The sequence below is a fragment of the Accipiter gentilis genome, chromosome 16, assembly GCF_929443795.1.
Source record: "Accipiter gentilis chromosome 16, bAccGen1.1, whole genome shotgun sequence".
NCBI lineage: Eukaryota > Metazoa > Chordata > Aves > Accipitriformes > Accipitridae > Astur > Astur gentilis.
This window is the reverse complement of record NC_064895.1, coordinates 7,873,525-7,901,267: the sequence shown is the minus strand read 5'-3', so window position 1 is coordinate 7,901,267 and position 27,743 is coordinate 7,873,525. Positions and strand designations below refer to the sequence as shown.

Below are 27,743 nucleotides of genomic sequence, written 5' to 3'. Positions count from 1 at the left end.
CTTTTTTTTACTACTGTCGAACAGGCACCTGTTAAATATTACCGACTTTTCAGAGGTGGTGATGAGCCTGCTGTCGGGTGAAGAAAAACACCCCGCAGACAAGGCTCCCCTCCACAGGGCCGGCCCGATGGCGACGGACCGGGCCCGCTGCCCGCCGCGCTGCCGCTGCCGCTGCCTCCCGCCCCCGCCGGGCCGCGCTGCCGGGGCGCCTGCCTCCCCGTGTTGTCGTCGTCGTCCCCGGCCCAAGTGGTATAGCCGCGCTCCCCCCCCCCCCCCCCCCCCCACGGCGCCCGGTGGTTCGTGCCGCCGGGCCAGCGCGCGGTGGGGGGCGGTGGCGGCGTCTGGCGCATGCGCAGAGGGGCGTATGGCGGCTGCCCGGCTGAGGGCGGTTGTTGTGGGAGCCGCGGCGGGTCGGGCCGGACCGGGCGCTCCCGGGAGGCCGGCGAGGGCGGCTTGCCGCCCGGGGCAGTCCCGGAGCCGGGAAGGGCCGGCCCGCCATCGTGGGCAGCGCCGTGGGTGAGGAGCGGCGGGTGTGAGCGAGGTCTGTGCGCCGGGGCCGGCCCCCCAGGTCTGCGTGAGGGGTTCGGCGGGGGCGGGGGGGGACGGACGGGGAGAGGGGGGTGTTGCTGCCGGTGTTTGTGTGGGGCGGAGGAGCTGTGGCGGCCCTGCCGGAGCCAGGGCTTGCCGCAGTGGGTCGTGCTGTTCAGGGCCTGTTCGTGCCACCGGGTTAGTGTGTTCTACCCCGTTTCCCCCCCGGGGGGGCGGCGGGACGCTGCTGGGGCTCCACCTTCGAGTCGGTCTTGTCAGGTGTGGGGCCGTGGGGCGGGCGTAGGGCAGACCCCCCCCCCCCCCCCCCGCCTTGCAGGAGGGCATCTCCGAGCAAAGGCCAGGGTGAGCAGGTCCCTGCAGGATCTGCCTTGTGGTGGTGGCGTTTGCTGCGTGGTGAAGCAAAGCGGGAGCGTCTCACCAGGGGTCTGTACTCGGTGGTCGTTGTGGCTTTTTCACCTAGCTTTTTCCACGGAAATCCCAGACACATTGTGGTTCTGAGCATTTACAGTGGGTCCAGTGGTCATGCTGACATCGCCCAAATCGTTCATCAAATGAGCTGGCATTCAAGTGTTTCAGTATTATCTCGCTTTTCCCTCCCCACAGATCTTTGTTTTTGAACTATAGTGTGTTCAGGAAGTTTCAGCTAACTTGAGGCACCTACTGCTGGGCTGTTCAGTTAATTACACTAATGTCGTTAATAATAAATAATAATGTTGCCTGTCTGCATTCCATATTCTTCTTACATTTTTGGAATATGTTTTCTGCAGGAGGGTGGTTTAATGTTTGGAAACTGATGGCAAAGTTTTGTTTTGAGATATGATCCTGAAAGCCCTTTTCTGTGCAAGCGGACCTGCTTACTGGATTCAGTTTTTGTAGTTTTATATCCTGGATCGGTATTTGAGATTCTGAATTGCGCCTAAAGCCATAGGAAGTGGTGGCAAATCAGTGAGGGAAAAGCAGGGGAGTAGGAGAATAACTGCATACTGCTGTTGAAATACAAGTTTCATAAGTAAGAGAACAGAGTTTGCTTGTTGTATTTTCTTTTCCTCTTTTTTGCCTTCCTCCTTTGCCCTCTTCAGCTTTTGTGTCAGTGCAATACTTTGTACTAGTACAGATTTTGCAGGTCAGTTGTTAAACACATTGCTTAAGTTTTTTTTGTCTGTCTACCTGTCTTTGGGATGACTGTGCTTAATGGCAACAGGACCAAAGTCGTAACTGCAATAGAAGCGAGTTCTCTGTAGCTTAGAAGCTATGTATATGGATGACTTACAAATTCACTTACTTTTTTTCTTCTTGTTCCAGATGGAAGAGTTCATGGTTTCTGGTTTGCATATTAGCAGAGGCTGAATAGGCATAAAGGAGACTATAGTGCGGGTGAGAAGTGTCAAGCCCCTTGCAAGGTTCTGCTCTGTAAACAAGAAGAAATGAATCCTACACGTGATGATCCAGTGTCTGGAACCATTTTTGACTGGGACTATCTCTTATGGGAAGTTCGTTTGATGTTTTTAGCTGCTGGTTTTTTAATCTATTTGGGAGTATTTCTTCTGTCTCACTGGTTGTCTTCACGGTTGAGTACCACTTATCATGACTTGTATGCAAAAGAGAAGGTGTTTTGGAATATGGCAGTCACACGTGGTGTGTTTGGACTTCAGAGTTGTGTTGCTGGGTTATGGGCTTTGCTCATAGATCCTGTTTTTCATGCTGACAAAGTGTATTCACAGCAAAAGTGGAGTTGGTTTAACTGTTTAATAGCTGCTGGATTTTTCTTGCTTGAAAATGTAGCTGTTCACATGTCCAACATTATTTTTAGAACATTTGATGTGTTCTTGGTAGTTCATCACTTGCTTGCTTTTGGTGGCTTGGCTGGTCTAGTAATTAATGTGAAATCTGGACACTACCTGCCTTTGATGGGAATGTTGCTGGAGATGAGTACTCCCTCAACATGCATTTCCTGGATGCTTCTAAAGGTAAGAATGTGATAATTTTCAAATTATGTTTGTAACAGGTTTTATGCATCTCACTTGTCCATAGCTAATCTGCGTGGTTTGTCTAGATAGCTTTTCAGCAAAACTGTGTTCATCTAATGGATACCCATGTTATTGTGATACCTGCTTTTGTCGTGATGATATTTCTGTAGTCCTCCATACACGTTTCTGTGTAATGCGGTGTGCATGTCAATAGCGAGGTGGTATAGATTCATTCTGAGTTTGGGATGCTGCATGCATGCGGAATATCATAGCTGTACATGGAAAAAATGCCTGAGAATGTGTATGTGTGAAAGCTGGATATTCGCATTAGTTCTACAGTTTCCTCAGTTCCTTATCTTGAAGTAACAATCTCACTTCTGCATACTTTCTGTTCTTGTTTTCCTAGGCTGGCTGTGCTAACACCTTTTTCTGGAAGGCAAACCAGTGGGTGATGATCCACCTGTTTCACTGCCGTATGATTCTTACTTACCACATGTGGTGGGTGTGTATTTTCAATTGGAATTCTGTGCTGGAAAATCTGGGACTTCTTCATTTTATTGTTTTATTCTCGGGATTATTTGCCGTTACTCTAATACTTAACCCATACTGGACATACAAAAAAACTCATCAACTCCTCAGCCCAACTGACTGGAACTTTGAAAATAAAGCAGTGGAAAATGGAAGATTAAATGGTGAAATACATCAAAAGAAGAGGATATAACACTGAAACAGCTGTTTCTTAGTAGGGTAGCAGAAGAATGCAATGCGAAGTAATTCTTTGCCCATGAACTAGAAGCTTTTGCCAGAAGCTCATTAACACTGATTCCTTGCTGGTAGTATTCTGTACGCACCAGAAGTATTTAAAAGCATTGTTTGTGTTTCATATGTACATACACGTAAGATCTTCAACCTCTTAGTTATGAATTATGCCAACAATTTTGTCAGGTTGGACAGTATTTCATGATTTAGTAGTGACATGCTCTCTAATGGCATCATTTGTCCTAATGCTTCCAAGTGGCTTTACAGTTAATTTGTCTGTTAAGCTCAGCTTGAATCAAGTTTAGCCTGAATCCTATTTCACATATGTCAGAGATACTGATACTGGAAATAATGTTGCTTATTAAGCTCAATTATGACCCAGGTTAGGTATGTATGGGTACCTAGTTCCTGTGTGCCATTAAGTCATTCCAGGTGGCTGAATTGGTCAGTGGTAGAATGCAGTCAGGGCTGGGTTTTGGGGTTTTTTGTTTGTTTGGGCTTTGTTTGTTTGTTCCTTTTTTCTTTTAAGTGCACTTGAGGAACGTGATTGAGTGTTCACTGTCGAAGTGAGTTGTAGTTTCCAGGTTGCCCTTGGTACAGAAGGAGTTCCACACAAACATGCATGTGGGGGATGCAGGCGTTCATTATGCTGGTGGTCTAGCTAGGTAATCATAGTGGTCCCTTCTGGTCTTGAAATCAGTGAAATACAAGAGGCAATGACAGAATGTTTGACTCTTGCTGGTTGATTAGTAAAATTATTTTTCTTGTAGGTCCCATATGAGCAGTCATGCAGTTAGTTCCACTAGTGCTCTTGTTAATGGTTCCTTTTATTTTTGGAAATTCTCTTAGTTATAGAGGGTTTTAGAGTCTGAAGTGACTCCTCTGTGGAGGAAAGCCCATATCATCTCCTTTAGGAGTTCGGTTGTTCTTTTAGTATTTTTATTTTACTTCGAAGAACGTATGACGTGACACTAACAGCACTTTGCTCTTTGTCTGCCACATCACTAAATCTTTCCTTGACCTAAAGAATAGGGTTGCTTTTTAGATAAGGACTTGGCAAAATTGTGGCGGATGTTCTCCCACTAACAGTACTGGTCCGACGGTTGCTGGGTGAAATGTTGGACAGCAGATGAAGGTATAAAGATCACGATAGAAGAGAGTGACGCCTAGTGGCAGGAGAATTACAAAGATGTTAATTAGTCTTGGTGTACTGAACTAGTGAGATAAACAGCCCCGTTGCTTGAAACTGTTGTATAGTGTGACATGACTGCTACACAGATTTATTTTGCAAAGTAGTAAGACTGGGCAAGCCCAAGCTGTGAAGAATCTTAGGTCAAGGCATGTGTTGGAGGCTTTGTGTACTGATCTGTGGTGGAGCGTATTGTTTTAAATGTGTAAGGGAAGCACTGTTTGGTGTAAACAACCCCATTTTATTAATTTTTGATGGCAATGTCTTTGATTTTGTTCTGAGTGAAGGGAGGAGGCTAGTGGTCAGGTTGCTGTGTTCCCTAATTCACTTTGTGTGAGCACTGAGTTGAAGAGCTGCTCTATGAGGGAGAGGAAGCTTCTTAGTGTTAGGTCACAAATGTATAGCCAGACCTTGTGGATAATGATGAAGTGGTGGATATGTGAAATTGCCCATTCAAAACTAGGCCAAGAGGGTCATAGTAATTTTATACAGCAACCCTATCTCTTACCCTGCTGATATTCAATAGACAAAATCTAAATTTTGTGTTACTTTCTTATTTCTAAGCAGGCCAGAATGAGGTTGCAGTGTTTTGGCAGTGTTGCCTGTCTGGCTGCCATCTTGTAGAAAAAAGGCGTCTCTAAAGCTTGAAATTTTGTACCTCTCTTGAGGGGTTGTGTGTGGAAAAGTAATGTTAAAAGTACTTTAGAAGAAAGCAGAGGGATGAATTCCTCAGAAACAGAAGCCAAATATGTGATCGAAATGCATATCTTGCAGAATCCAAACCTCACTTGCAGTCTTCCAGGGGCAAGACAGAAGGATAAGTTGCCAGATGTCAGAATGATGGTGTGCTCTATGCAGCTTAAAACTTAAAAGGTTTGGATTTGATAAAACAGGGTAATAATTATAAAAATTCTAGCTATAGAATTCTGAAAAATCCTAACAGAAAATGGAAACATCAGAAGAGAAAGAAGTTTGGGCCAAGTGTGTAATTCTTATAGTGGCTGGCTAAAGGAGGTGAAGTTTCTATGTGCTAAAATAAAAGAATATGGAGGGTTGGGGTTACTAGTGAATTTGGGACTGAAAAAGAGATTAGGTGTGGTCCAAGCAGACAGGTGGATAGTTGTGTCAGTGGCACCAGACTTCTAAAGTTTAATATTTTGTATTATTAATTTGTGTAATGTTATTAAGTGGATTTAAAATCTTTTATTAAAATTAATTTTTATCAAAATAAGGCAATCTTTTTAGTATGTATCTTAGTGTGAGTTTTTTTCACGCGAAGACTTGTGGCATATCTTGAAAATCTTTTGCATGTGTTAACTACATAATTAATAATACCTAAGGGCACCTGTTAACCTAAACACTGCTAAACCTGATAGAACAAGAAAGCTATGCAATAAAGCAAATAACAGCACTCATTTTATTTCTGTTGTTTTAAGGGGCAAGGGGATTTTACAGTCCAGCTAGAAATACAACAGGACATAAAAATACAGACAACCTTTCTTCTTCATCTTGATGGCCTAGAGTTGGAGTTACCGGTTCTGTTATACAGAGCCTTTTTTTTTTTTTTTTTTTTTAATTACTCGGGTGTTTCCTTCACTGCCTTTTCGCTGCTCCCTTCAAGAGGATTTTCTGGTTTGTGATTGTGGATTACTATCTCATTGCTCTTAGACAAGACTGAAAAAGCTCTCTAACTGAGGGTTTTGGTGTCTAATTACTCTTACAACTAAGTGCTGCTTTTCAACCCAAAGGTAGACTAGCCATAGTTTGTTTAAAAATTTTGTTACTGTGAAACTAATACCAGTCCTGTTGGGCCTCTCTTATAAGGAAGGCCTCATCCGCAATCCGATGTAGAAAAATTCACAGTCAGCTTCAGTAGTGGTTGGATCAGGTCACAGGGTGTGCTGCTGCCATGATTTGGAAAACTTCCATAATACGTTTTTGGGTGATTTTTTTGTTTGCCTAGGTGACTTTTGGAGACTTCATTCTGCTTTCTTGTTGGACAAGCTTACTCAAGGAGTGCTGTTTGTGTCACCTTTCTGGCTGAAGCTTTTTTGTTTTTTTTTTTTTTTAAAAAAAAGCAAACTCCAAACAAACAACAAACTATGATGGGCGTAGGTGTGTTTGGTGTTTTTTGTGTTTTGGGATTTTTGGTTGGGGGGAGGGGTGGGGTGGTGGGTTTTTTTGTTTTGTTTGTTTGGAGGTTTGGGGTTTTTTGTTTTGTTTTTAAAGAAGAATGTCTGATCTAAGACACCCTGGCCAGGCATCTGGCTCTTACTGTCTTCATCCAGCATTCCTAAATCACAGTTTGTTTGCCTCCATTTGTGTCCTGTGTCATCTTTTTTCCAAAACCTGTCATCGTTTCCCCTCCCAGCCACCAATTTTTCTATAATATTTACTTTTACTTGCAAGTACTGGTCATGATCTTGTAGCATTTACATTACTGCAGTGATGTCTTTGTCTCATAGTTCTCAGCATGTATTGTTGGGCCCTTCTTCCACTAAATACCCATGTCCAAGTCTTTCAGGTTTTTTGCTTTTTCCTGGTAACACTGATTAAATATTGATGTCATGTACAGTTACAAGATACCTTTCTTAATCTCAGGGAAACTCCCACTTAAAGTGAACTTAGAAATTCAAGCCTGCTCTTGTACAATATGACGTTTGTTGAATGGTACAGCATCTTTACACTGTACATAAATAAAAGTATTTTATTGATTGTCTACTTTGAGTTTCATTTACTGATGAAAATAATGCCTATTATTTTTTACTTGCTATTTGTAGCTTAAACACTTTTTGCAGTGCATGCACTAAAAAGATGACTTGTTTATTTTGAAATATTCTGTTAAACTTGACAAAGGTAATGAAATATCCATGGAAATAGCTATAAAACCTTGTAAACTAATGTCCCTTCACCAACATTTAACATATTAACATGAACATATTCAGTTACATGACTAAAATACTAGAAGCTGCACTATAGGTAAGTATATATTAAAAATGGTTAAAAAAGCATCACTTGGAAATGACCCTTCTGCCTTGTGTACTTGAAGTGCGTGGTCTATTTTTGCATTAGACTCTTAACTGTGAAGATACTTCATTTGGTACCGCATGGTATTTCATAGTTTAGTATGAGCCACCTTAAATTAAAAAAAAAAAATAAAAAAAAATTGTCTCATTGCTAAATAACAAAATATAATTCTAAGCATTAAACGTTTGTGTCGTGCGTGGTGCTTTGCAGGAATTAATTCCTGATGTGCTTTAGCATTAGTAAGTTAAAGGAAAATAGCATCATTGCTGGCATTTTAATTATTCTTATAAGAATGCACTGTGTAAGCAACTGGCTGGCATAATTTTGCTAGCTGCCTCTGCTGCGAAGTCCCCAGGACTAATTGAAGCAGAAGACAGACGTTCATGTGTAAAGCTCCACTAACTGTGGAATGTGTGTGGGTACAGACTGGGATGAGAAGAACAATGCATAATAGTACTTGTATGAATAAAGTCCCTTTTCTTTGTAAATAATCTGTATAAGAAATTTAAATGTTACTAATATTTTACTATTCAGATGTTTTCAATTAATAGGTAAATACATTTTACTTAGTTCTTGCCATACTCCCAGAAAAGTATTAGAGCACACTTAGGCTGACAGTATTATTCAGCAATTACAATCTTTTGATCTTGTGTCATGGCGCTGGTATTTAAGTTGATAATTTGGAACAAAAAATAAGTGATGGTCATTAATGAAGTAAATTATGCTTGTTGCTTTAGTTGTCAGCCCCCAGATGTGTTTCCAGTGTTGGAATTGACATTGTATGCGCTGGATCTGAGCGTGTACTGCTAGTGGTAGTGTCACAGAGCAGAAACAAGTGTTCTTGCAGCATGTCGTGCCTTCCTGTTTTCCATAAGTAAAACAGTGCTGAGTGAAGGTGGAATGACAAAGATAATGATGCAGCAAACGTGCAAGGGTGTAACAGTGTTGAAGGTGGCAGACAGGCCTAGCTTGAAAGAAGTGAGGCCTGCTCACATGTCAACAAACAAGAAGAAAGCAAGGAAACGGGCTGTGCTGTTCCTTGCTGCTGTCTCTGTGCGTGTGCGTGTTCCGAACAGTCAGCTGGGGTCACTTCTGAGTCCTTAAGGATATGACCTGAGCAGAGAGAGTGGAAATTTAATACTTGCTGTATCAGATAAAGGATGCATTACTACTTGTCTGAAATATTTATTTCCTCATAGGATTCTCTTTTTAGCTGCCTCTGTTCCTTTGAATGGTTAGTTCACATTAGAGTGCTGTATGAGCTGACACTGTTTTCACCAAATGTTCTCTGACATTCACTGTAAAGACTTGTGAGGATGTGCCTTGTTTTAGTACTGATAATTGATCGTGGCAGCTCCAGGTACTCACTTGGCCTGACTTTTATATTCCTATTGCTATACAGGTCTGCAAGTTCCCTCTCCTGCTTTGCTACTTCTGCCGCCAAAAGCACTTTACCATGTGAACACTGCATTTTGTCACCAAAGCTGTGCTCGTGGAAGTTTAAGTGTGGGGATTGTACCAAGCGGGGTCATAAATATACCTCAGAAAGGCCTAATTTTGTAGAAGGTAGAGGGTTGACTTTCTGACGTTTATGGACCATGCATTTCTGCTGGGTAAATGAAGGTGATAACTATGATACAGGCGAACTACAAGCGTACAGAGAAGTGGTTTGCATAGGGTAGACCTGGAGCATCTAACAAGAGCTTGATCATCTTGTTTTGTGGGTCATGTTTACAGGAAGACAGTGTATCCTGGAAAGCAGCAGTAGCCTTGCTTAGGAGTCACAGGAAATAAATTCAAAAAAAAATTAGAAGGTTTGGGGATGAGGTAGCTGAGACTGGTTGTTATGTTGTAATGTGTTGACCAGGTTGCATTTGGACATTGAATACATAGACTGTCTGATGCTTTAACTCTTCTTTTTTTCTCAGCAACATACTGTTTTACGTATCACTGTGACACTGGTTGAAGATAAGTTTGAGGACCTTTTTTAGGACATCAAAGCTCCTAAGCAATGTATTGCCCAAGGCTGAAGGAGCCTACAGTGTGTTCTAATTTATAGTAATTTATTCTTGTATTATCATTGCCTTTTTATCTTACATAATTATTTTTTACGCCTGGAGGCTCTTTTGCATATTCATGAGTACAAATCAATCTGCTCTTTTATTTTCCTAGCCATCCTAATATTTTTTATTTGCCACTTTTCCCACCTGTATTCCTATTTCTTAAATGTTGGCAGCTTTGAGTTGTGCATAGTATTTCATATAAAATCTTCTCAGTACCTTGTATTACACGAGTACTTCCTTTCCACCACTTGAAGTAGCTCTGCTTCAGCCGAAGGTTGCATTTGTCTTTCACGGTTGCGTGACCCTAGTGCTTCATCGTCCTCCCGTGACAGTGAATTCATTCAAGTTTTTCCCTTCCTCAGCTTCAGAATGGAGCAGAGCCATCAGAGCACGCAAAATAACCAAAAGTAGGAATTCTGTGTTTTAGAAATAACTTGTGCATATTACCGTACCAGGTGCGGGTGCCCAGGTTTTGTTAGCGGGGGGCTGCCAGGCGGCCTCTGTGAGGAGCGGCCGGGGCTGCCCCGAGCCGGACACAGCCGGTTCCAGCCGGCTCCAGCCCACCTACCCCAGGGCACTGCTCAGCCCCGCAGACAAGGCTGGGCCGCCTCGGGGGAAAATGTGTTTTAGAAAGGGCAAAAACATGACACGGGCAAAATGAGGGGTAAGGAAAAAAGTGAGACACCCGTGTGGGGGAGGTGCTGCAGGCGCCCGAGCAGAGATTCCCCTGCAGCCTGTGGAGAAACCCAGGAAGGAGCAGGTTTATCCTGCAGGACTGCAGCCTGTGGGAAGGACCCACGCTGGAGCTGGGGAGAAATGTGAGGAGGAAGGAGTGCAGAGAGGAGCTGTTATGCACTGACCACAGCCCCCATTCCCCATCCCGCTGTGCCCCTTGGGGCAGGGGAAACAGAGGAGTCGGGAATGAAGGAGTGAAATTGAACCTGGGAAAAAGAGGTGGGGGGGAAGGTATTTTTACTGTTGTCTTTGTTTCTCACTGTCCTACTCTAATTGTAATCGGCAATAAACGAAATTTCCCCAAGTCGAGTCTGTCTGGCCTATGACAGTGGTTGCTAAGTGATCTCCCTGTCTTCATTTTGACCCATGAGCTTTCCATCTCATTTTCTCCCTCTGTCCTGTTGAGGAGAGGGAGGGAGAGAGCGGCTGGGTGAGCGTCTGGCTGCTGGCCAAGGTCAACCCACCACAACAAGTTACAGCATCGGCTGTACCACCACTTATGTGCCACCCATGACAACAAGGAGCTGATGTAACACAAGAACTCTGGTACTGAGGAATATTAAAATTTAGGAAAATTTGTACCTTGTCTGTCTGAATTAGCAGTCTGAGAATTTGACTTGCAAAGACTCCTTGTAAGCAGAGAGTTCTTAAAGGCGTTCACGAAAGAAGTTCTAGTGCTGGTAAAACATCACAGTATTATAAAACTCAATTGTCAGGTTAACCTGCTGCTCAGAATTGACAAACTGTCTCCCAGTAGTGGTGGTGGTGGTGCTTCAGGGAGACCTGGAAGACAGGCCAGCAGTAGGCATCACATCAGAACGTGAATGAGCAATGCTTTTCTAAAACAAATTTTTATTTTGATGTAATGGTCTGAACTTACGGAAGCTGTGTGGTTTGCCTTTTAAAAACAGTATTTTTAAATATATATAAAAAATTAAAAAAGTATTGTCACTCAGCCTTGTTTGGTAAGGGAAGTAGAGGGGACCTGTAACTTTACAAGGCTCCAGCAGGAGTTCTGCAGATGCTCAGGTTAAGCAAGGCTGTTGGATGCAATGGCTTTGAGTGATTTCTGAAGGATTACAGTAAGCAGATAACACACTGTCTTTGTGGAGGACGCAGTTGAGAACACCAGGAGAAACAACTTCTGAATTTCCAGTGGATGAAAACTCCTGAAGAGAAAGTGCCAGCTACATTAGCTGGTAAACAGAAGGAAGAAACTGAGAAAATCAGCCTTCACGGGAGAACTTGGGAACCTAAGTTTTAGATATCTTGTTCAGATTTCATGCCATGTTTTGGAAAGCAAACCATAGGAATGATGTTGTACATCCTTAGGAATCATAAATTAAAGTTTACATTCAACCACCCCTATTTCCATGGAGAGAGAAAAAAGGGGTCCCTTCTTCACAGCGTTGTGTCACTTTGGGGCCAGGACACTGCTCAGGGTCCATGGTGTCCTTAGGATACCCAGTACATGTACTGGAGTAGATACGTGACCTATGGTAGCTTGGAGGCGAGAGGTATCTGCTGAAGCCCCAGTAAGCAGCAATGAGAGTAAGTGAATTCTGGTGAGGTCTCGTTCTACGTGTATCACCAGTAAAACCAATTTAAACATCCTCTTAAGACCTGGTTATGAAAAGCATCATGTTAACTCTGGAGACAGCCGTTATCTGTACTCTAATTATCAACAACTATTTATGGATGGATAAATAATGAATTTGTGATTGCAATGATTAGGGTGTTAATTATGACTGCTAATAGGATGTTGCCTTAGAAAATAGTAGGAAGAATGCAAGTTATTTTGGAAGTTAGTTTTGCTTCTCTGTATGTTTATCTGCTATTGTCGGACTTGTCCACCAAGGTTTCCACAGTGACGTTTTGTTGGAATTAGAAAAGGATATTTATGTATGGTGATGAGAATCGAAGAAGTGATTGTCAAAGATCAAAAGGGTGCAGAAGAGAACTGCAGGAAGGATTTGAAGTTCATCTCTCAAACAGTGAAAGATAACTATGAAAGGAAGAAATTAGTGCACATGGATAATGAGTTGGCTGCCCAAAGGAGAAGGATATTGCTAGTTAATGGTATTTTTAATCGTGGAATTGAGCTAGTTGCGCTTGTCTAGATATGTGTCTGTTCTTTAACATGGCCTCTAATGACAAGCAGTTATTAAAGTCTGCCAAAGACCGCTTCCCTGCCATTTCAGCTCCTGAAATGATAGCTGGATGTGAGTGAAGTGCAACATATTTAAAAAATTACAGAAGCAACAGGATAAAGTGGTGTCTCTGCTGGAAGCTGCACTGAATGCCGTAATGGTATTCCTGGCTTTAACCTTTACACATGGCCCAATCTTCTCATTTTCTTTCGTATGTAGAGCCTATAGAGCTATGTGAGAACGATTTTAAGTTCACACTGTGACAAACTGCATTAAAAAGAAATAACTTTGTGAAAACAGCAATATTTTTGAAAGTAATACTTCTAAATATTTAATTTGTAACTCGGGCCGTATGAACCCACACAAAGACATGGGATAGCTGTGAATGTGGGTGCGTGCTGTTAAACTATTGATAAATAAAAAATGTAGAAAAAAGGTGGATTAACCAAATGTCTTTTGAAATGCCACCATTTTCTACTAACATTTTCACATAACGATAATTAATTTACTATACCTGGGCATACTTCTTTACTGGCTGAAGCATGCATGCACTTAAATAGGCAAAGATCACTGCTGGGTGATGCATGGATCTTTGAACAGCATTTAGCTTGAAGTTTTCATGCTTAGAAGTGGTCCAAAGACTTTAAAAAATATTTAGCAATATTAAATAGTTGTAACTGATGTCAAGGACTTACAATGTATTTAAGGACTTATAATGCACTTCGGAGCATTTACTCTCATCGAAGTGGGACAGATGTGTACGCGGATGTATTGAGAAGTGCACGTTTTCAAAATAACTGCACCTTGTAAAGGTTTGGGGTTTTGTTCCACTTTATGGAAGGGGCACGCTCACTCCCGAATCGTATTCGCGTGCACGTACAGGTGGTTGGCGTTACCTGCAGGGTAAGCGTGACCCGGCCTTCGAGTGACGGTGGGCCCGCCTGGTCGGTACCGGCCCGCCAGCGACGCTGCCTGCCAGGAAAGCGCAGAGAGCTAAAGGTTAGGTGCGAGGTGCCAGCACCTTTACAAAACCTCTGATTTTGAAAACCATTGAAGAGTTTCAAGTGAGAAACGGGATCCAATCCCAACACAGCCCCCGTGGCCTAGCGCGCACCCTCGCGTGCTGTTCCTGAGAACGGGGCCGAGGGGACAAACAGCTCCTCGCCCGTGTGCCGCGGTCCCCGTCCCGGCTGGCCTCCCGCAGCCGGCCAGCTCCGCTCCTCGCCCGTTACACCGGGGACCCCCGCCCTCCCCCTCAGGCGCCCCTGGGGCCGGGCTCCCGCCCCGGCGGCGTCACGTGCGGCGGCAGGAATGCGGCAGGGGTCCGAGGCGGGGGGGCGAGGACGGCCGCCCGCCCCGCCCCGCCCCGCCGCGACCGGCGGGCCGCTGAGCCAACCGGGAGGCGGCGGGGCTTCGCGCTGCGCCAATGGCGGCGGGCGCCGCCCGAAAGGCCCGGCAGAGGGCGGGGCGCGGCCGCCCCGGGGAGGCGGTGAGGGAGGCGGCGGCCGGAGCCAGGCGGCTCCTCGCCGGGACTCAGGAGCTCCGCTCGGCGGCGAGCGAGTGCGCGATCGGCGGCGGCCCGCGGGACGGGGTGTGGGGGCGGGGTGAGTGACACGTCCGGAGAGCGGGGCAGCCGGCGGAGCCCCGGCGGAGCGGAGGCCTCGGAGCTGCGTGGCGGAGGAGGTGGGTGTTCCCTCCGCGGCTGGCGGGGCCGCGGGAGGCTGCGGCCGGCGGGGAGCGCCGGGGTCTCGCCGCCGTGTTAATCACGGAAAGTTTCGTCCTTCGAGGCTGGGCTCGGGGTTCCGTGTGGAGACATCCCTCCTCCTGCTCCTCTTCATCCCCCTCCTCCTCCTCCTCCGCCCGCCGTCCCGCCGCCGTCCCCGCGGCGCCTCGCTGGGGCTGCGGGGAGCCCGCGGGTGGCAGCTGGGGAGCGAATCTCTGCCCGCCTCGGCGGAGGAGAGGAAAAACCCCGTTTCTGCGTTTTCTGAAAGAGGTTTTGCCGGTGCAGCGCGGCTTGGCGAGTTACCGGAGCGGGGCTGCCGGGGGTCGTTAATAAACGCATTCGCTCCTTTCCCAAACTTCTGCCCCTTGTTCTTTGGTGAAGTTTCTCCCCCGAGGCTTCCCCTGGGGTTTTTGCTCGCGTGTGCGCCTCTTCGTGTTCTTCGGCATCGGGGGCTGCCTGGCTCCAGCTCCCCTCGCCTCTTCATCAGGTGCGGACAAGGCTCCTGAACGGTCCGGGGTCCCGGGGGGAACTTGAGTTTCTTTCCTTCCCCCTTCTTAAAAACTGCGTTCAGCACCAGCTTTGTAGTTGGCATCTGCAGTTAAATTGGCTTTCGTGAAACAGGGGAAAAGTACTTCAGCACAGTAACAACTGTCCGTTTCTGTATTTATTTTTTTTTTTTTTTTATCAAAGGGGGTTTTAAATTGTCTTTGGTTTCTTTGTAATTAACACTTCAGCTATTGCAGGAGTTACAGAGTTGCTCGTGGTGATCCCAGGCCATGTAGTGACTTTTGAAAGATGCCCCGCTCTTACAGGGTGAGGCAAGAACAGCTTTAAAAGATTGGCCAGTCATTCACATGGGCAAGTGAGCGAGCTTAGTCGGTAGGCAATACCAGGTGCTTGCAAAGACAGCTATTAGTAATTTGCCCATAGCACAGGCTTATCTTAAAGGCCTTTAGGTGGTGCTTGTATTTTTGACCAAAAAGATTTTATCTGTCTTAAATTTTGCCCTTTTTCAGTTAAGTATTTGTTCAATCCTTTTTTTTCCCAAAGCTACTAAGATCATGGCCTTTATCTTGTGCTAGCAGGTTTGAAGTTGTTTAGTTGCAATGTAAAAAGTATCTTTTTTTTCAGTTGTGCAATTTAACTGTTACCAGAAAAATATATAGTTTGGGGTTTTTGGTTGGTTTTTTGGGGTGGTTTTTTTTTATGAGTCAGGAAATAAGAAAGATTGACTGTTTAAAGACTGCCTCGTACTGAATAAATAGTGAGGATATACCACTGTATGTTAGTTTGCGACTGTTATTATTGTAAAGAAATGTTTTCCCAAAGCCTTTCCTCTGCTTAGTAAACCCCAGTGAGCAATCTATTCTGCAGTAGAAATGAAGTATTACGTTTTTTTAAATTTTCTCTTGCCCCTCAGGAGACACAGATTCATTGCCTGAACATGGGACATGGGACATGTTGGGCGCATACAACTGCAACCCCATTACTCAGGCATGGGTTCTGGCTGTTCAACTGTTTTCTTCAATGGGCCCTTCATTCTTTTCACTTGGGTGATCTGTTTGATCTTGATAATCTGACTTGCTTTGTTTAATCCATCTTGTCTTTTTCTTTTTTTTTGTTCCACCCTCGGGCTCAGTAGCCCAGGAACTAGTTGCATGTGTTTATCTGGTTATGAACAGTAATTCTTTAGACGCTACCTTGAAATCTGGTATTTCTGAAGGCTTTACAGTGAGATTTCCTGACTTCTATAATACAGTCTATGGATCTCTTAGCTTACCTGTGGCATTGTACGTGAGACATGACGTACTACGTGAGGGATGACGGGTGTCCTGTGATGGGACAGGCACTGGGTGTCCAGTGCGTGGGGCTTTCATGGCTGATACCTGCAGGTGGATGTGGTGGGAGAAAGGACCATGGAAGCAGATAAGACGCCTCGGGAACGTGCAGTCCTTCAGCTCCTGCTGAGTGCCAGGACCCGGCAGGATCCTATAGATTTGGGCTTCAGTTCATACACCACAGGATACGGAGAGGAGCCGCAGTGCTGCGTGATGGGTGTGTGCCGGCTGGCATCGCAGCTCTGAGACTTGGAGACCAAACGTGCAAGTCTCGTGCTATTTGCTTTCACAGGTCAGTGGTGAGCACACCAAAGTACCAAAGAGGCGGTTGCCACCCTCTGTGCCTGTGCGCAGGAGCCCTCCTCTGCCCAGGAGCTATGGTTACTCTCAGATAGGATACGGTTTCGCTCATCAGTAGTATATGGTGACAATCCTTTCCTTGAGTAAGAATACTGTGAAACAAGCTTTAACATTTATTGAGATTAACTTTAAAAATCCACATTATTACTTAAGTAGTATTTAGATTCTCATTTTTATTGTGATTGAAATCGAGGGTCTAGGTACTTCTGCATCTTTTTTTTTTCTTTTTTTTTTTTTTCTTCTAGCCCATTAACTTCAGTGGAAGTGTGCTGACTTACACCAGATTGAAATACTAAGTCTAAACACTTTTTAGTTGTTTTATGTCAAATATAAAAGGTTCTGATTATCCTAATCCTGGCAGCTGTATAGCATGTCTTAAGTAAGGTACAGCCTTAGTTTTGAGAAGGCTGGGTTTTTAATGTTAGGCATCACAGCTTTTTTTAAATGCTCTTGGAGTTTTTTAGTGTCTTTCAGTCTATTTAAGTTGCTGTCTTTAACAGAGCTTTTTCTTTGTTTGTTTGTCTGTTTGTTTTCTTTATATATACACCATTTAGTATGTATAAAATCTTGTACTGATTTTTTTTTTTTTCTTTTTTGCCAGGACACTGCTACTTACTGCTGGGGGGGGGGTGGGGGTGGGGGCAGGATTGTTGTTTGTTTTCCATTTCTTTTACAATTGAGGGTATTTAGTTTCAGCATTAATAAACTTGATATGAAGAAATCTCAACATCAGAGGAGTTCTTCACTTGATTCTGAGCTGTTTAGGAGTCCTTGCATAGTTTATAAACATTTGAAGGAAGACAACAAGCTTGTCTAAAACCTGAAGGGCTATTGTCAAACTTCATAATTGTTAACAGAATTTAATTCAACTGGGAATAGTGCATTACTCATTTGTAAAACAGGAAGTCTATTAACTGCTTCTATATAAAGTAGAAATTATTTTTAGAATCTGTTGTAGAAAATTTATAAACTTAAGTCTATTACTGAAGAAACCAGGAAACACATTCTGCAATCTAGGAGGAGGAGGAGTAGTTTTGATTCAGACTTTCAGATTAAAATTTATGGATTTTGCAAAGCTGCAGTGAATTTATTCATGAGTCTATAATACTATACTGTGCTCAGTTTTGTATGTGATGAAGAAATGATCAGTGTGTAGTACTTATTTTCTTAATATTTATGTATGTGGGATAGTAATTTTCTTTCTGCTTCTGTACAGTAACTTCTGTTTCACTTTTTGCTTTTTCTTTAATTATGTCTTTACATTTTACAGTTTTAGTTTAGAACCGTAGAAGGGAACTCATGGGAAATTGTCTTATGGCCTCTAAATTTAAAGGTATTTTTGAAACTGTCTTTCCGTAAGTTCAGCTTCCTAATGGCTTTTTGAGCTGTAAGTGCATTTCCGTACCATCCTTGGATGCTTCTTGTGGAATATCTGTAGCAGCAGTTGTCCCATAGAGAAACTTCCTTTGGAGTTACAGCATTAAGTTAAATGCTGTGAATGCAACTGTTGAGCACGTCTTACTTTTTGAACATTTTGTATGTTATAATAGGGCAGTAAGTGAGGCTTCACTGATAGTGATATGAATTAGTCTTTATTTTGTATGTATTCTACAATACGTGAAGGAGGCACTTTTTATATCCAAGACCTTCTTTTGTTAAAATTAGCATTCATTCAAGATATTTTTTTCCATTCCTGTTCCTATTCTTATGAATTCTTTATTATTATTACATCTGTTAGTGGAAAATTAATATTTGTAAATCCTTTTCTGAATCTAGAAGTAGTTTAAAGAGTGGGAAAGCTGCAAGCCTGGATGCTTGGAAATTACCAGGGATTCATAAACTGAAGCCTGAGAATTACTTAGACTGCAGGGATGTTATGAGGGGGAGGTGCTCTTTATAATAAGGCGGGGAGATACATGAGCGGGATAAACCAAAATTCTCTTTAAGGACCTATACAGCTATGTCTTAATACTCTCTCTGTTTTCATATCTTTCTCAGTGCAGTCATTTCTCAGTGCATGTGTGTTTTGTAGAGAGCAGAATCTCGGGATTCGAGGTCTGTCACATATCCGTGGAAGGAAACTGCTGCTTTATTAGCATCTTTGAGACGTTTTGTTACACTAAAGAACCTGAATTTTACTCACACCAAAATACTTCAGATTATTTTGAAACCAGGGACATGTAAAGGTACAACTTGTTTTTAAGGGAGTGATGACAAAGTATTCCAACTTGCGTTTTTAGATCAAAAACTTGATTCATATTTTATTCTGAATTGCCTGAATCAGCAAGACTGTGGGAAGTGAGGCATGACTGCACAACATTGATTCATGTCCTACATGTTTGCTGCTCAGTCAGGAAGCCTGAAGCTTAATGTCAAATGCGTGGGTGAAGCAGTTAACCAGAGCAAAATAAATTGTTCTACTTACGCAGTGCTGAATAGGGGCATTATCTTGGGAAAATCTGTTTCAGTGACTTACTGTACTGTACAATACTTGTTACTTGGGACTGAACCATGAATACGAACTATTAGGATCCAGGCTCAAGGTCAAACATTCACTCTCATTTCTGTTCCGTAATCTGTTTTCTCGAAATACTTTCAAAAAGATTGTACAAATCATAGGAATATTTTTTTTTCTTTAGAGATACAGAATGAACATCTCAGAAATTTCAAGAAAGGGGATAAACATTATGTCCTCATCTGTAAAATGAGTTTGTAAGTTACTAGGGAGTAGATGGCAATATTTAGATTTCCTGCTAGGACCACACTGAGTCTTGGGCTTATGGCTCTTGACTTTATATTTTTCACCACTTTAAAGCATTCAGAGTCTCATCCTCAGTTTTCTTTTAGATTTTTGTACATAATATTTAATGTTGTTGCAAACCATGGACTGACTAATTCGAGTTTTAGAAACTTCCCTTTCAAACTGTAGAAGGTGGAGAAGAAAGAGGTCTACTCGATCATTTCCAAATCAAGGAAAGAGCGAAGACTGCTGATGTTAGGACTAGATGCAGAACTTACACTTCCGTGGAAAACTGCCTTCCATTATACCTTTTTTGAAGATGAGGGCTGTTTTGTGCAGATGCTATTACTGTTCTTCTTTCTTACTTTAATTGATGATTTAATGGCTGCATTGTCTGATTTCTGATTTATTTGAATAATATTTTGGTGTTAGAAAATCAATGAAAATTGTTATGTTTCTAGAGCATGAATTACGAGTCAAATTTGTGATTAGAAATGCATTTCCATATTTTACTCCAAATAGTTATTTTAAAAACACAGGTGTAAGAGTCTATATTTATATTGTTAATAACTTTATTCATCAGGTGAAATAAATTTGTTCAACTGAACACTTTTGTAATGATCAGATGGAATGGGTTGTTTTTGATGAGAAACAGTGTGGTTACTTTTGCAAGGACGGTAGTACCCAAAGAACTGAAAATGTTCAGGAAAAGTGCCTCTGTCAGGACTAGGTTTGCAGAAAGTGGTAGAAACTGAATCTTCAGTTCACTGTATCATTTCACCTGTATCATTGGAAAGAGCTTCTGATGGAAGCTTTCATCAGTTGTCATCAGTATCTTGAAAGACAACCTATGCCTTTTGAAACTAGGACTCATGGATTTAATGCAAGTTTGACCAGGACTTTCTGTTTTTGCGGTGGATGTGCAGACGAAGTACAATTGAAGGCGGAAAAAAACGCTTTATTGAGTGTATCCATAAAAAACATTCCTTGCCCTCACCTACTCCTTTTTTTTGGAAGCTAAGAACTTGGTTTGCTGGGGAATCAAAATAGGTTTCAGGAAGGGGCATTTTCCCAGTGACAAAAATACTGTATTTTACGTGCAAGGCTGATCAGAATTACTAGGGTAAATTACTATTTTGGTGCATTTTTTAATAAATTATAAAGTCAGTGCATAATACTTCTAATTACATGTGTATTATAATAATATATATGCAACTGAACCCTATGTAGGATTACATCACAACTGAAGTGTTATGCAGCATGCAAGGATCTTCTCTGACTTAAAAATAGAAATCTTGCTGAGGGTGTTTCCGGTTAAGGTAATACTTGATCTCCAATATTGAGAGAGACTAATTTGGATTAAGTTTAAAAGAGGAAATTTCAGAAATAAGATTACTTTTCCAGAGGAAGTTACTTGATTGCAATCAAATTTAGAGCAAATTAAGAAAAATCAGTATTCATATAGTATTAGTATTCATATATTATTGTTTTGCTTCTGCATGTGATGTGGAAGATCAAGGTCTTGAACTAGTGACATAGTCATCTAGTTTGTGTGGCACAGAACAACAAAAAAAAATCAGTCCTAATTAAAATTATGTGATGCCAACATTCACTTTTAATTCTTTGGATGCTTGCGATTTGTTATGGTACACTCGACCTCCAGGATAGCCTCCAAAACCCGGGGTGATGCCCCTCTTCTTCCTTTGGGTATTTAAACAGTTGCTAGCACACAAGGCAGGAGCAAAGGCTTATTCGCTGAAAGTCAGGCGCCCTATGTGCATGTTCAGGAACCTGTTCCCTTCCCTGGTTTCAGTGACTTTTTACCCATATTCCCTCTCATTCCTTAAGTATTTGTAGGTCTCGGCTTTCCCATCTGTAAGCTAAGCATAGTGCTACAGAGCTTAATGAAATCGTACGTTCATGTTGGGTTCAGCAAGCTCTTTCGCAGAATGTCATTATGGTCTGGGTGGGTGTACTACTAGATGGGGGCAAAACTGGTGGTCTGGTTGGGTTTAGAGGTGGCCAGTTGGTTATAACCTACCTGGAGGCTGGTCACCAGTGGAGTGCCCTAGCTGTCTGTCATAGCATGACTCCTGTTTCACGTTATGCGTGACTTGGAAGTCAACCAGCCCTTGCTCCTGACGTTTGCAGGTGACACCAAACTGGGGGAAGGGGTGAGCAGTGGATGGGCTTGAGATCAGGGCTGTTATTCGGAAGGACGTGGGCAGGCTGGAGGAGCCGGCTGGCAGGAACTTTGTGAAGTTCATCAACGAGTGCAAGGTTGTGCATGTGGGAGGGAAGGGTTCCCCTTCACTCAGCCCTCGACAGGCCACACCTGGAGCATCCCATCCGGCTCTGTGTCGGCGCCTCGCCCTGCCCCAGTATAAGAAAGGCGTGGATAAACTGGAGCGAGTTCAGCACAAGGCCACCACGATATCAAGGAGTGGTAGCCCTGCCCTGGAGGAGAGGCTGAGGGAGCTGGGCTTGTTCAGCCTGGAGAAGAGATGCTTCAAGGGCCCTGACGTCAGCCTACCCCTGCCTGCCTGTCCTCTGGCAGGACAACAGGCAATGGTCATAAACTGAAGTAAGGGTGGTTCTAACTACATATGAGGGCAATGTTTTTGTCCAGGAGGACAACCAAGCAGGAGAACAGGTTGCCTGGCCAGGTTGTGCGGTCTTTGTCTTTGGAGATTTTCAGGATCTCAGTAGATAGAGCAGCCTGGTCGCACCTGATAGCTGACCTGGCTTTGAGCAGCAGGTTGGACTACATGACCTTCTAAGGTACTGCCAACCTGAATGAGTCTGTGAGTCAGTGATTCTGTATTTTGCCTTGCGATAATAATCTGTAGAGGGGAAGAACATAAATATTAAAAAATCCATAGTGCTTTCTGCTTGTGTTGTGGGTAAGGAGCCCTGAGACAAATCTGCAAATGCAGTCTTTGCTTTCTTCCTCTTTTCCCCTCCTTCAGATAATGTACTGGGCAGGAATCCGCTCTAGTTAAAGAAATGTTGTAAATAATATCCTTTAAAAAGAAGGATCAGAAAACCAATCTTCAGCTGTGTTCTTGGGGTGTCCCTGTAGATTGCTTCTTGTTCAGGGCTTGCTGCCATGTTATTCTCTAGCTTTGAGCAGGATGCTCTTTGGTATGAGAAAGGGTGGCAGAAAAAGACGTGAAGTAGCTTTTGGGGAAGTGGATTCTGCATGCAGTCTGAAAAGTGTTCATCTCTGTGGATCTGACCTTATTTGTGTTGCAGCTGATAATAGAATTTCCCCCGTCTGTAGCTGAGCAAGGAACTGGCCTTCATATTTATTTTCTACTTGAACCTATGCAGTTCCTTATTATTCCATTGCTTATAAGTTAGGTAATTTTCTTTGATAAATTTAGGAATAAAATTGGTACAGTACAGGACTGTTAGCTGTCAATAAAACTAGATATACGTTAAAAGAAATAATGATCCACTCTTGATACAGCCTTCTTCTATGCCTTACAGCATGTGATGGTAAGCTGTCAAAATATAAATGCCTGCTTCATTCACACCCACTCTAGTGTAAAAACAGCTCTTAAAAAAGAAAAAAATTCTACAGTCTGTGTTTCTTTGGAATAGTCTTGTGTGGAGAACAAATTGTGCTATCAATTTTTATTTTTTCTTTGTAACAGAGCCATCTCGAGGTAAAAGGAAATTAACCTACTTTCTTCTGTGTTCTTTTCTATCCTTGCTTCTCTGCATCCCCAGAAGAGTCTATATATCAAATTTCACAAAGATTTACTTCCCAGCAGGAGTTCTGTGTTACAGGTGGAAGAAGACTGAATTGGGCATTACACAGCAATAGTCAGTAAGTGACATGGACCAAGAGGATTTTAGACATCCATGGACTTTCCATGGGCTTCACAGTTTTTTCTTGCTTTTTTTTTTTTTTTTTAAAATTTAATTTTTAGGCTTTCAGGCTTTCTCAGAGAAGTTACTTTGCAGCTTGCCTGCACTAAGCTTTCTCCATGAGTCACAGCTCCTTGGAAATCAGTCTCCTCGTTTCATCTTTTCTGTTTTCTATTAAAAAATGCTCACTGGCTTATTCTTTCTGCAGTGTTAAGAATGAAGAATCCTGATGTTGCTGCGGTTACAGTGCACACTCCTTAAAGAGAAGGTATGTCGCCTTTACGGTTCTTAAGGCGGTAGAACTGGAAAATTTGGCGGTGTGTGCCCCTTGGGAGCTGAGTGTGTAGGTACTGTGCCACCAGGTCTGAACGCTGTGCTGCCTCGTAGTTTTGGTGGAGTTTGCATTGGTCCTGTTTCTGTTACCTACTGACTGTTGTACAAGTAATGATTTTCGGAAAATAGTTTCGATGAAGTGGAAATGCAGATGTTGATCAGTATTTGTATTCCTGTGGCGGAGAACTGGTGATCTGTTGTTTGTCCCACAATTACAGGAAACTGTCAAATGAAATGGGATGCGCAGCTGTAGCTGAAAAACCTAGTCCTGGGGGCACAAGGAGTTACCAGAGGTAATGAGAGGGGAAACTGAGTCACAGAGAGGAACTTTGACTTTATTCTGTAGTCTTTGCACAAGTATAAAGCTGCCTTTGTTTTCTTTGCTAAAACTGCCATTTGCCGTGGAATCAGAATTTCAGTCTCACGAATGCCAGGTCACCAGCCTCTGTTATTCAGGTGTTAGCACTCTGAGATTGTAAGCTCTGCTGTGGAACTTTGCAGACTCCCGCTTCCTTTCGTACCAGCTTTCATTCATGGTCAAAGGTGGGCGCTTTCAGTGGAAAATTTGAAATAACAGTTGGGACCTGTCTTTGGGGATCGTTTCATGCTCAGCAGATTCTGGTTTCTGGTATGAGTGCCATTTAAGATCTGACTACTTCGACTGTGTGGGACTTGTCTGCATGAGAAACATTACCCAGGAACATCAGATTTTAATGTGGTATTTTAATTCCTTTTCTTTTTTCTTAAATACCAGTTTAAAATTTAGAAATCATTATAGACTTGGTGAGGACCTGAATGTATTGCAGTATTCAGAGATCTGATTTTTTTCTTTCAAAATGCATGCACTTAGCATGGTTATTGCTGATTTTTAAAGACAAACTTATGGAGTTACTAGCTAAACAGCTGGAATAAAAGCATGCTGCCCTGCTACAAATATATATATTTTTTTAACAGCAGTAGTCTCTTAGGCTTGTAATATTTGGGTTTTGTTCGGCTAGATCGGTTCAATGACTAACCTGTTATAAGTGGACAGTTAAACTGGGAACTTAGAAAGTTGGAAAGCTGCCTTTCCTCTTCCAGTCTGTAAATATGAGTAAGAGTTACCTGTTCTTCCTAACAGTTTGACAGGAAGGGACCAGGGGAAAATACCGGGAAGCAGACAGGGGAAGCGAGGGCCAGTCTTTTAGCCGGAGCGAGTCACCTGCCTTTCATAGAAGTGCCTGGGAGCTCCTTGGCCTCTCTCTGCATCTGCTGTACGTTGGGTACCCAGGGGAAATGTGGGGGAAGAGATGGAAAGGAGGCAATCTGTGGACCACCATTGTGGTCTACACCAGCCACGGCTACCTCTACCCACGTCTGAAGCAAAGAAGGTGATGAGCACTGAGTTAGGTGAATTGGTGGGTCATCTGGAAGCTCATGGGAAATCTTAAACTTTGGGCTAGTTAACTTGAAGAGCTTCTTTCTGTCCCTGTGTTTCTGTGATTGCTGTGGAGCCCAGAAGGGAGAAGTTTGAGTCATTAAATAGAGGTTATAGTATGTTTGAGAAATCGATTTCATATGGGAAAAAAGCTCCGTATTTTTATAACCTGTGTGTCACGTCCAGTACGTCGGGGTAGTTGTTCAGTTACTCAGAATCATAATTTTATAATGCAGTACACATGAATAGCCCACGTGTTTCATGTTTAATAGTGGTTTTTTTTCGATTTGCAGTTTTTAAATACCTTTGGAATGAAATTTTAGTATTTTGTGTCTTAAAAGCACATAGCTGTTCAATTTCTTACATAATTTTATGTTAAACTAGAGAACATCTACTCATTGGTCACGATGTTGCATCTGGAATTCAGCCTTCAGTGTGGGGCCCCAGTACAGGTGAAGGACTGGCAGACTGGAGTGAGTCCAGCGAAGGTCACTGCCATGGTTGGGGGTGGGAGCAGGTCGGAAGAGGCTGAGGGAATTGGGTTTGTGTCGTTCTGAGAAGAAAGGACTGAGGGGGATTGAATTGCAGTCCTCTACGCCCTAAGGCGGGGTTGGAAAGAAGACGGAGCCAGGCTTTTTTCAGGGGTGCACAGCAGGAGAATGAGAGGCAATGGCCACTGTGAGGGTAATTCCAGTTGGGCATAAGGAAAAACTCTTCCTGGAGTGGCTGGTTAAGCACAGGATCAGGCTGCCCCAGGAGGTGGTGAAACCTCCACCTTCGGGGGGTTCAGAACTTGGGTGGAAAAGGCCCTGAGCAACCTGACCTAACTGTGAAGGCACCTGTCCTGAGTGTATGAGGGAACATTCAGAGGTCCCTTTCAGCTTAATTCGAGCTGTGATTTCCACGATTAGTGTCCGAATGCACCTGTATAGCTGTGTGGTGTGTAACTGTTACCAACAGAATCAATGGGGAAACCACCTGAGCTACAAATGCAAACTGTGCCATATGCTGCTAGTCAAATTAAATCATCTGGCTTAATCTTGATTTAAACATCTTCAACTTGAGTTAGTTCCCCTGCCTCTCAATAGAAAAGTGAAAAACTTCTCTTTGAAATATGGTGCTGTTAGAGATCGTTCATGAACGTGCCGTCTGCTACATAAAATGGCAATTATTTTATTTTTATGGAGGGCATTACTGGAATGTACAATACACAAGCTCTCTTTGCTACTGCAATATTTTTCTCAGCATCTAAAAAGTAGAGAAAAATCTGTGGAACTTCAAGATGAATTAATGCAATGTATAAGTCAACCCCTAAGGCATTCTTAAGTGAGAAAGTGTATCTTTCTTCTTGTGAATAACTGCACTGTTCAGATGGGAGCAAGCAGGTCAGTGGCTAGGACTCTTAACACTGGGTCTGTGTCCTTCCTCGACACAATTCTTGTGTAATTTGTAGCGATGTCACTGTGAGCTAGATCAAAATGGAAAACAAGCTGAAAACTTCCCTAGCTCAGCTCTGCGTGTTGTTAGTATTTGCTTGTGAGGAAGAAACTGTTTTTAAAAATCATTGTCGAAGTTAACTTCCATAGGTGTTTGAAAACTTGCATCATATGTTTAAATTAAAAAAAAAAAAAAAAATATTCTGAAGGCCTTTTAGCTACTCTGTTAAAGATGTATTTGGAAGAGGTGCCAAGACTAACTTTCAGATGTTTGCCGGTTATTGCATGTTTCACACTTGAAAAAAATCTATGTTCCAGTGATGGTTCAGCTTTAAAAGAATAAAGAAAAATAGCCTTTTCTTCAAACCATAGTTTTCCCTCATTTTGGCTGACAATTTTGGTGTGGCAAGATGCATTCCAGACACTTGTAAGCAGGAACACGCCTTTGAGCTCTGCAGATATAAATTGTAGAGAGAGGCTTTAGAAGGGACACTGTATAGTGAAAGCACATAATGGAATATTTTCTGTGTTATAGACAGATGTTGTATACGTGGATGAATCCTTTCTGAGCCTTGGCTCTGAAGCTACTTGGTTTTGCCTAGGACTTGCTTAAGACGATTTAAAAGGGAATTTTGTATGCTTAGAAAATGGAAGTTGTTATGAAATGTCTCATCATATGAGGATCTAGCACTACCAGAGTTGTTATTTTTCCTGGCATGTCTGTCCTGATGATTTGCCCTTGCATACCTGATGTCAGGGAGGTAACCTCCCTGGTTCCTCCTAAGGTTGGATCCTTTTTTGAGGCACTTCCTTCTATTCACTGCTACCTCTTCTGTAAGTGACAATTGATTTGAGCTCTCTATCCTGATTTGCTTAGTTTATTATTTCTCCACTGTACCTTGATTTTCGCTATCTCCTTCAACTTACTCTTTCCATATTTCGGCTGTGGAGACTTTCCAAGGGCTTGAGCTGTTTTGTGTGCTGTTGCCAGCAGAAGTGGTATCTTCTTGAGATTAACATCTATGGGCTACTCAAGAGGAGGACAGAAAATTCAGCATTGGCTCATCTGCTGCCTTGTGTGGCTTTTGGAAACTTACTTTTCCTCCTCACCCTTGTTCTGAAATCTATCTTTTTGACATGCTGTCTCTTGACTTAGAGTGAAAATGGGTTTGGGGCAGAATGTGTGCATTGCTCAGCACAACAGATCCAGTTTTTCCTTCCAGATGATACTGGAATATCACTATTAAGTACTGTTATGGGGAAGGAAGGAAAATTTCTCTGTGGGTTCTGGGTTTTCACTCTGTCTCAGCAGAGTGATTCTCTTACCAAAGTAAGAGAATGCTTTGTAGGTTTATTCTTTCCCTTAAACCTTGAGATTGATGGCATTTGAGAAAAGAGGAGGAAAAAGAGAAGGTGCTCAGGAGACTGCTAGCTGATACTTCACTCTCCTCCGGAGAGGTGGAAGTAAAGGGACTCAAGCGGAGTTTTCAAGATTGCCAAAAAAATGAAAAGAAGAGAACCAGCTGTGTATAAAATGTATAGTTAAAACTTATGACTTCTGATTGCCAAAGAGAGAAAAGC

The 27,743-nt window shown here is 42.8% G+C and overlaps 2 protein-coding genes across 10 annotated transcripts in view; both read left to right on the top strand.

Moving 5' to 3' along the window:
- Nucleotides 1-365: 365 nt before the first annotated feature.
- On the top strand, nucleotides 366-7,185 carry CLN8 (CLN8 transmembrane ER and ERGIC protein). Of its 6 annotated transcripts, none has more exons than XM_049818645.1 (3): nucleotides 366-516; nucleotides 1,852-2,516; nucleotides 2,923-7,185. In XM_049818645.1, the coding sequence occupies exons 2-3, from the start codon at nucleotides 1,974-1,976 to the stop codon at nucleotides 3,235-3,237; spliced, it is 858 nt and encodes a 285-aa protein (XP_049674602.1). In that variant the 5' UTR covers nucleotides 366-516; nucleotides 1,852-1,973; the 3' UTR covers nucleotides 3,238-7,185. The 6 variants fall into 6 exon arrangements, with proteins under 6 accessions (XP_049674602.1, XP_049674601.1, XP_049674600.1 ...); XM_049818644.1 differs by having other exon boundaries at nucleotides 366-541; XM_049818643.1 differs by having other exon boundaries at nucleotides 366-568.
- Nucleotides 7,186-13,943: 6,758 nt separating this feature from the next.
- The window catches only part of ARHGEF10 (Rho guanine nucleotide exchange factor 10), a 119,153-nt gene continuing 105,353 nt past the window's right edge, over nucleotides 13,944-27,743 (top strand). For 3 of the 4 annotated variants that reach the window (XM_049818616.1, XM_049818617.1, XM_049818614.1), the window contains exons 1-2: nucleotides 13,945-14,030; nucleotides 23,185-23,244. The gene's annotated coding sequence lies outside the window, so the exon portion shown is untranslated. Of the gene's footprint in view, nucleotides 14,031-23,184; nucleotides 23,245-27,743 lie in introns of all 4 variants that reach the window. The other variant, XM_049818615.1, reaches the window with a different exon arrangement.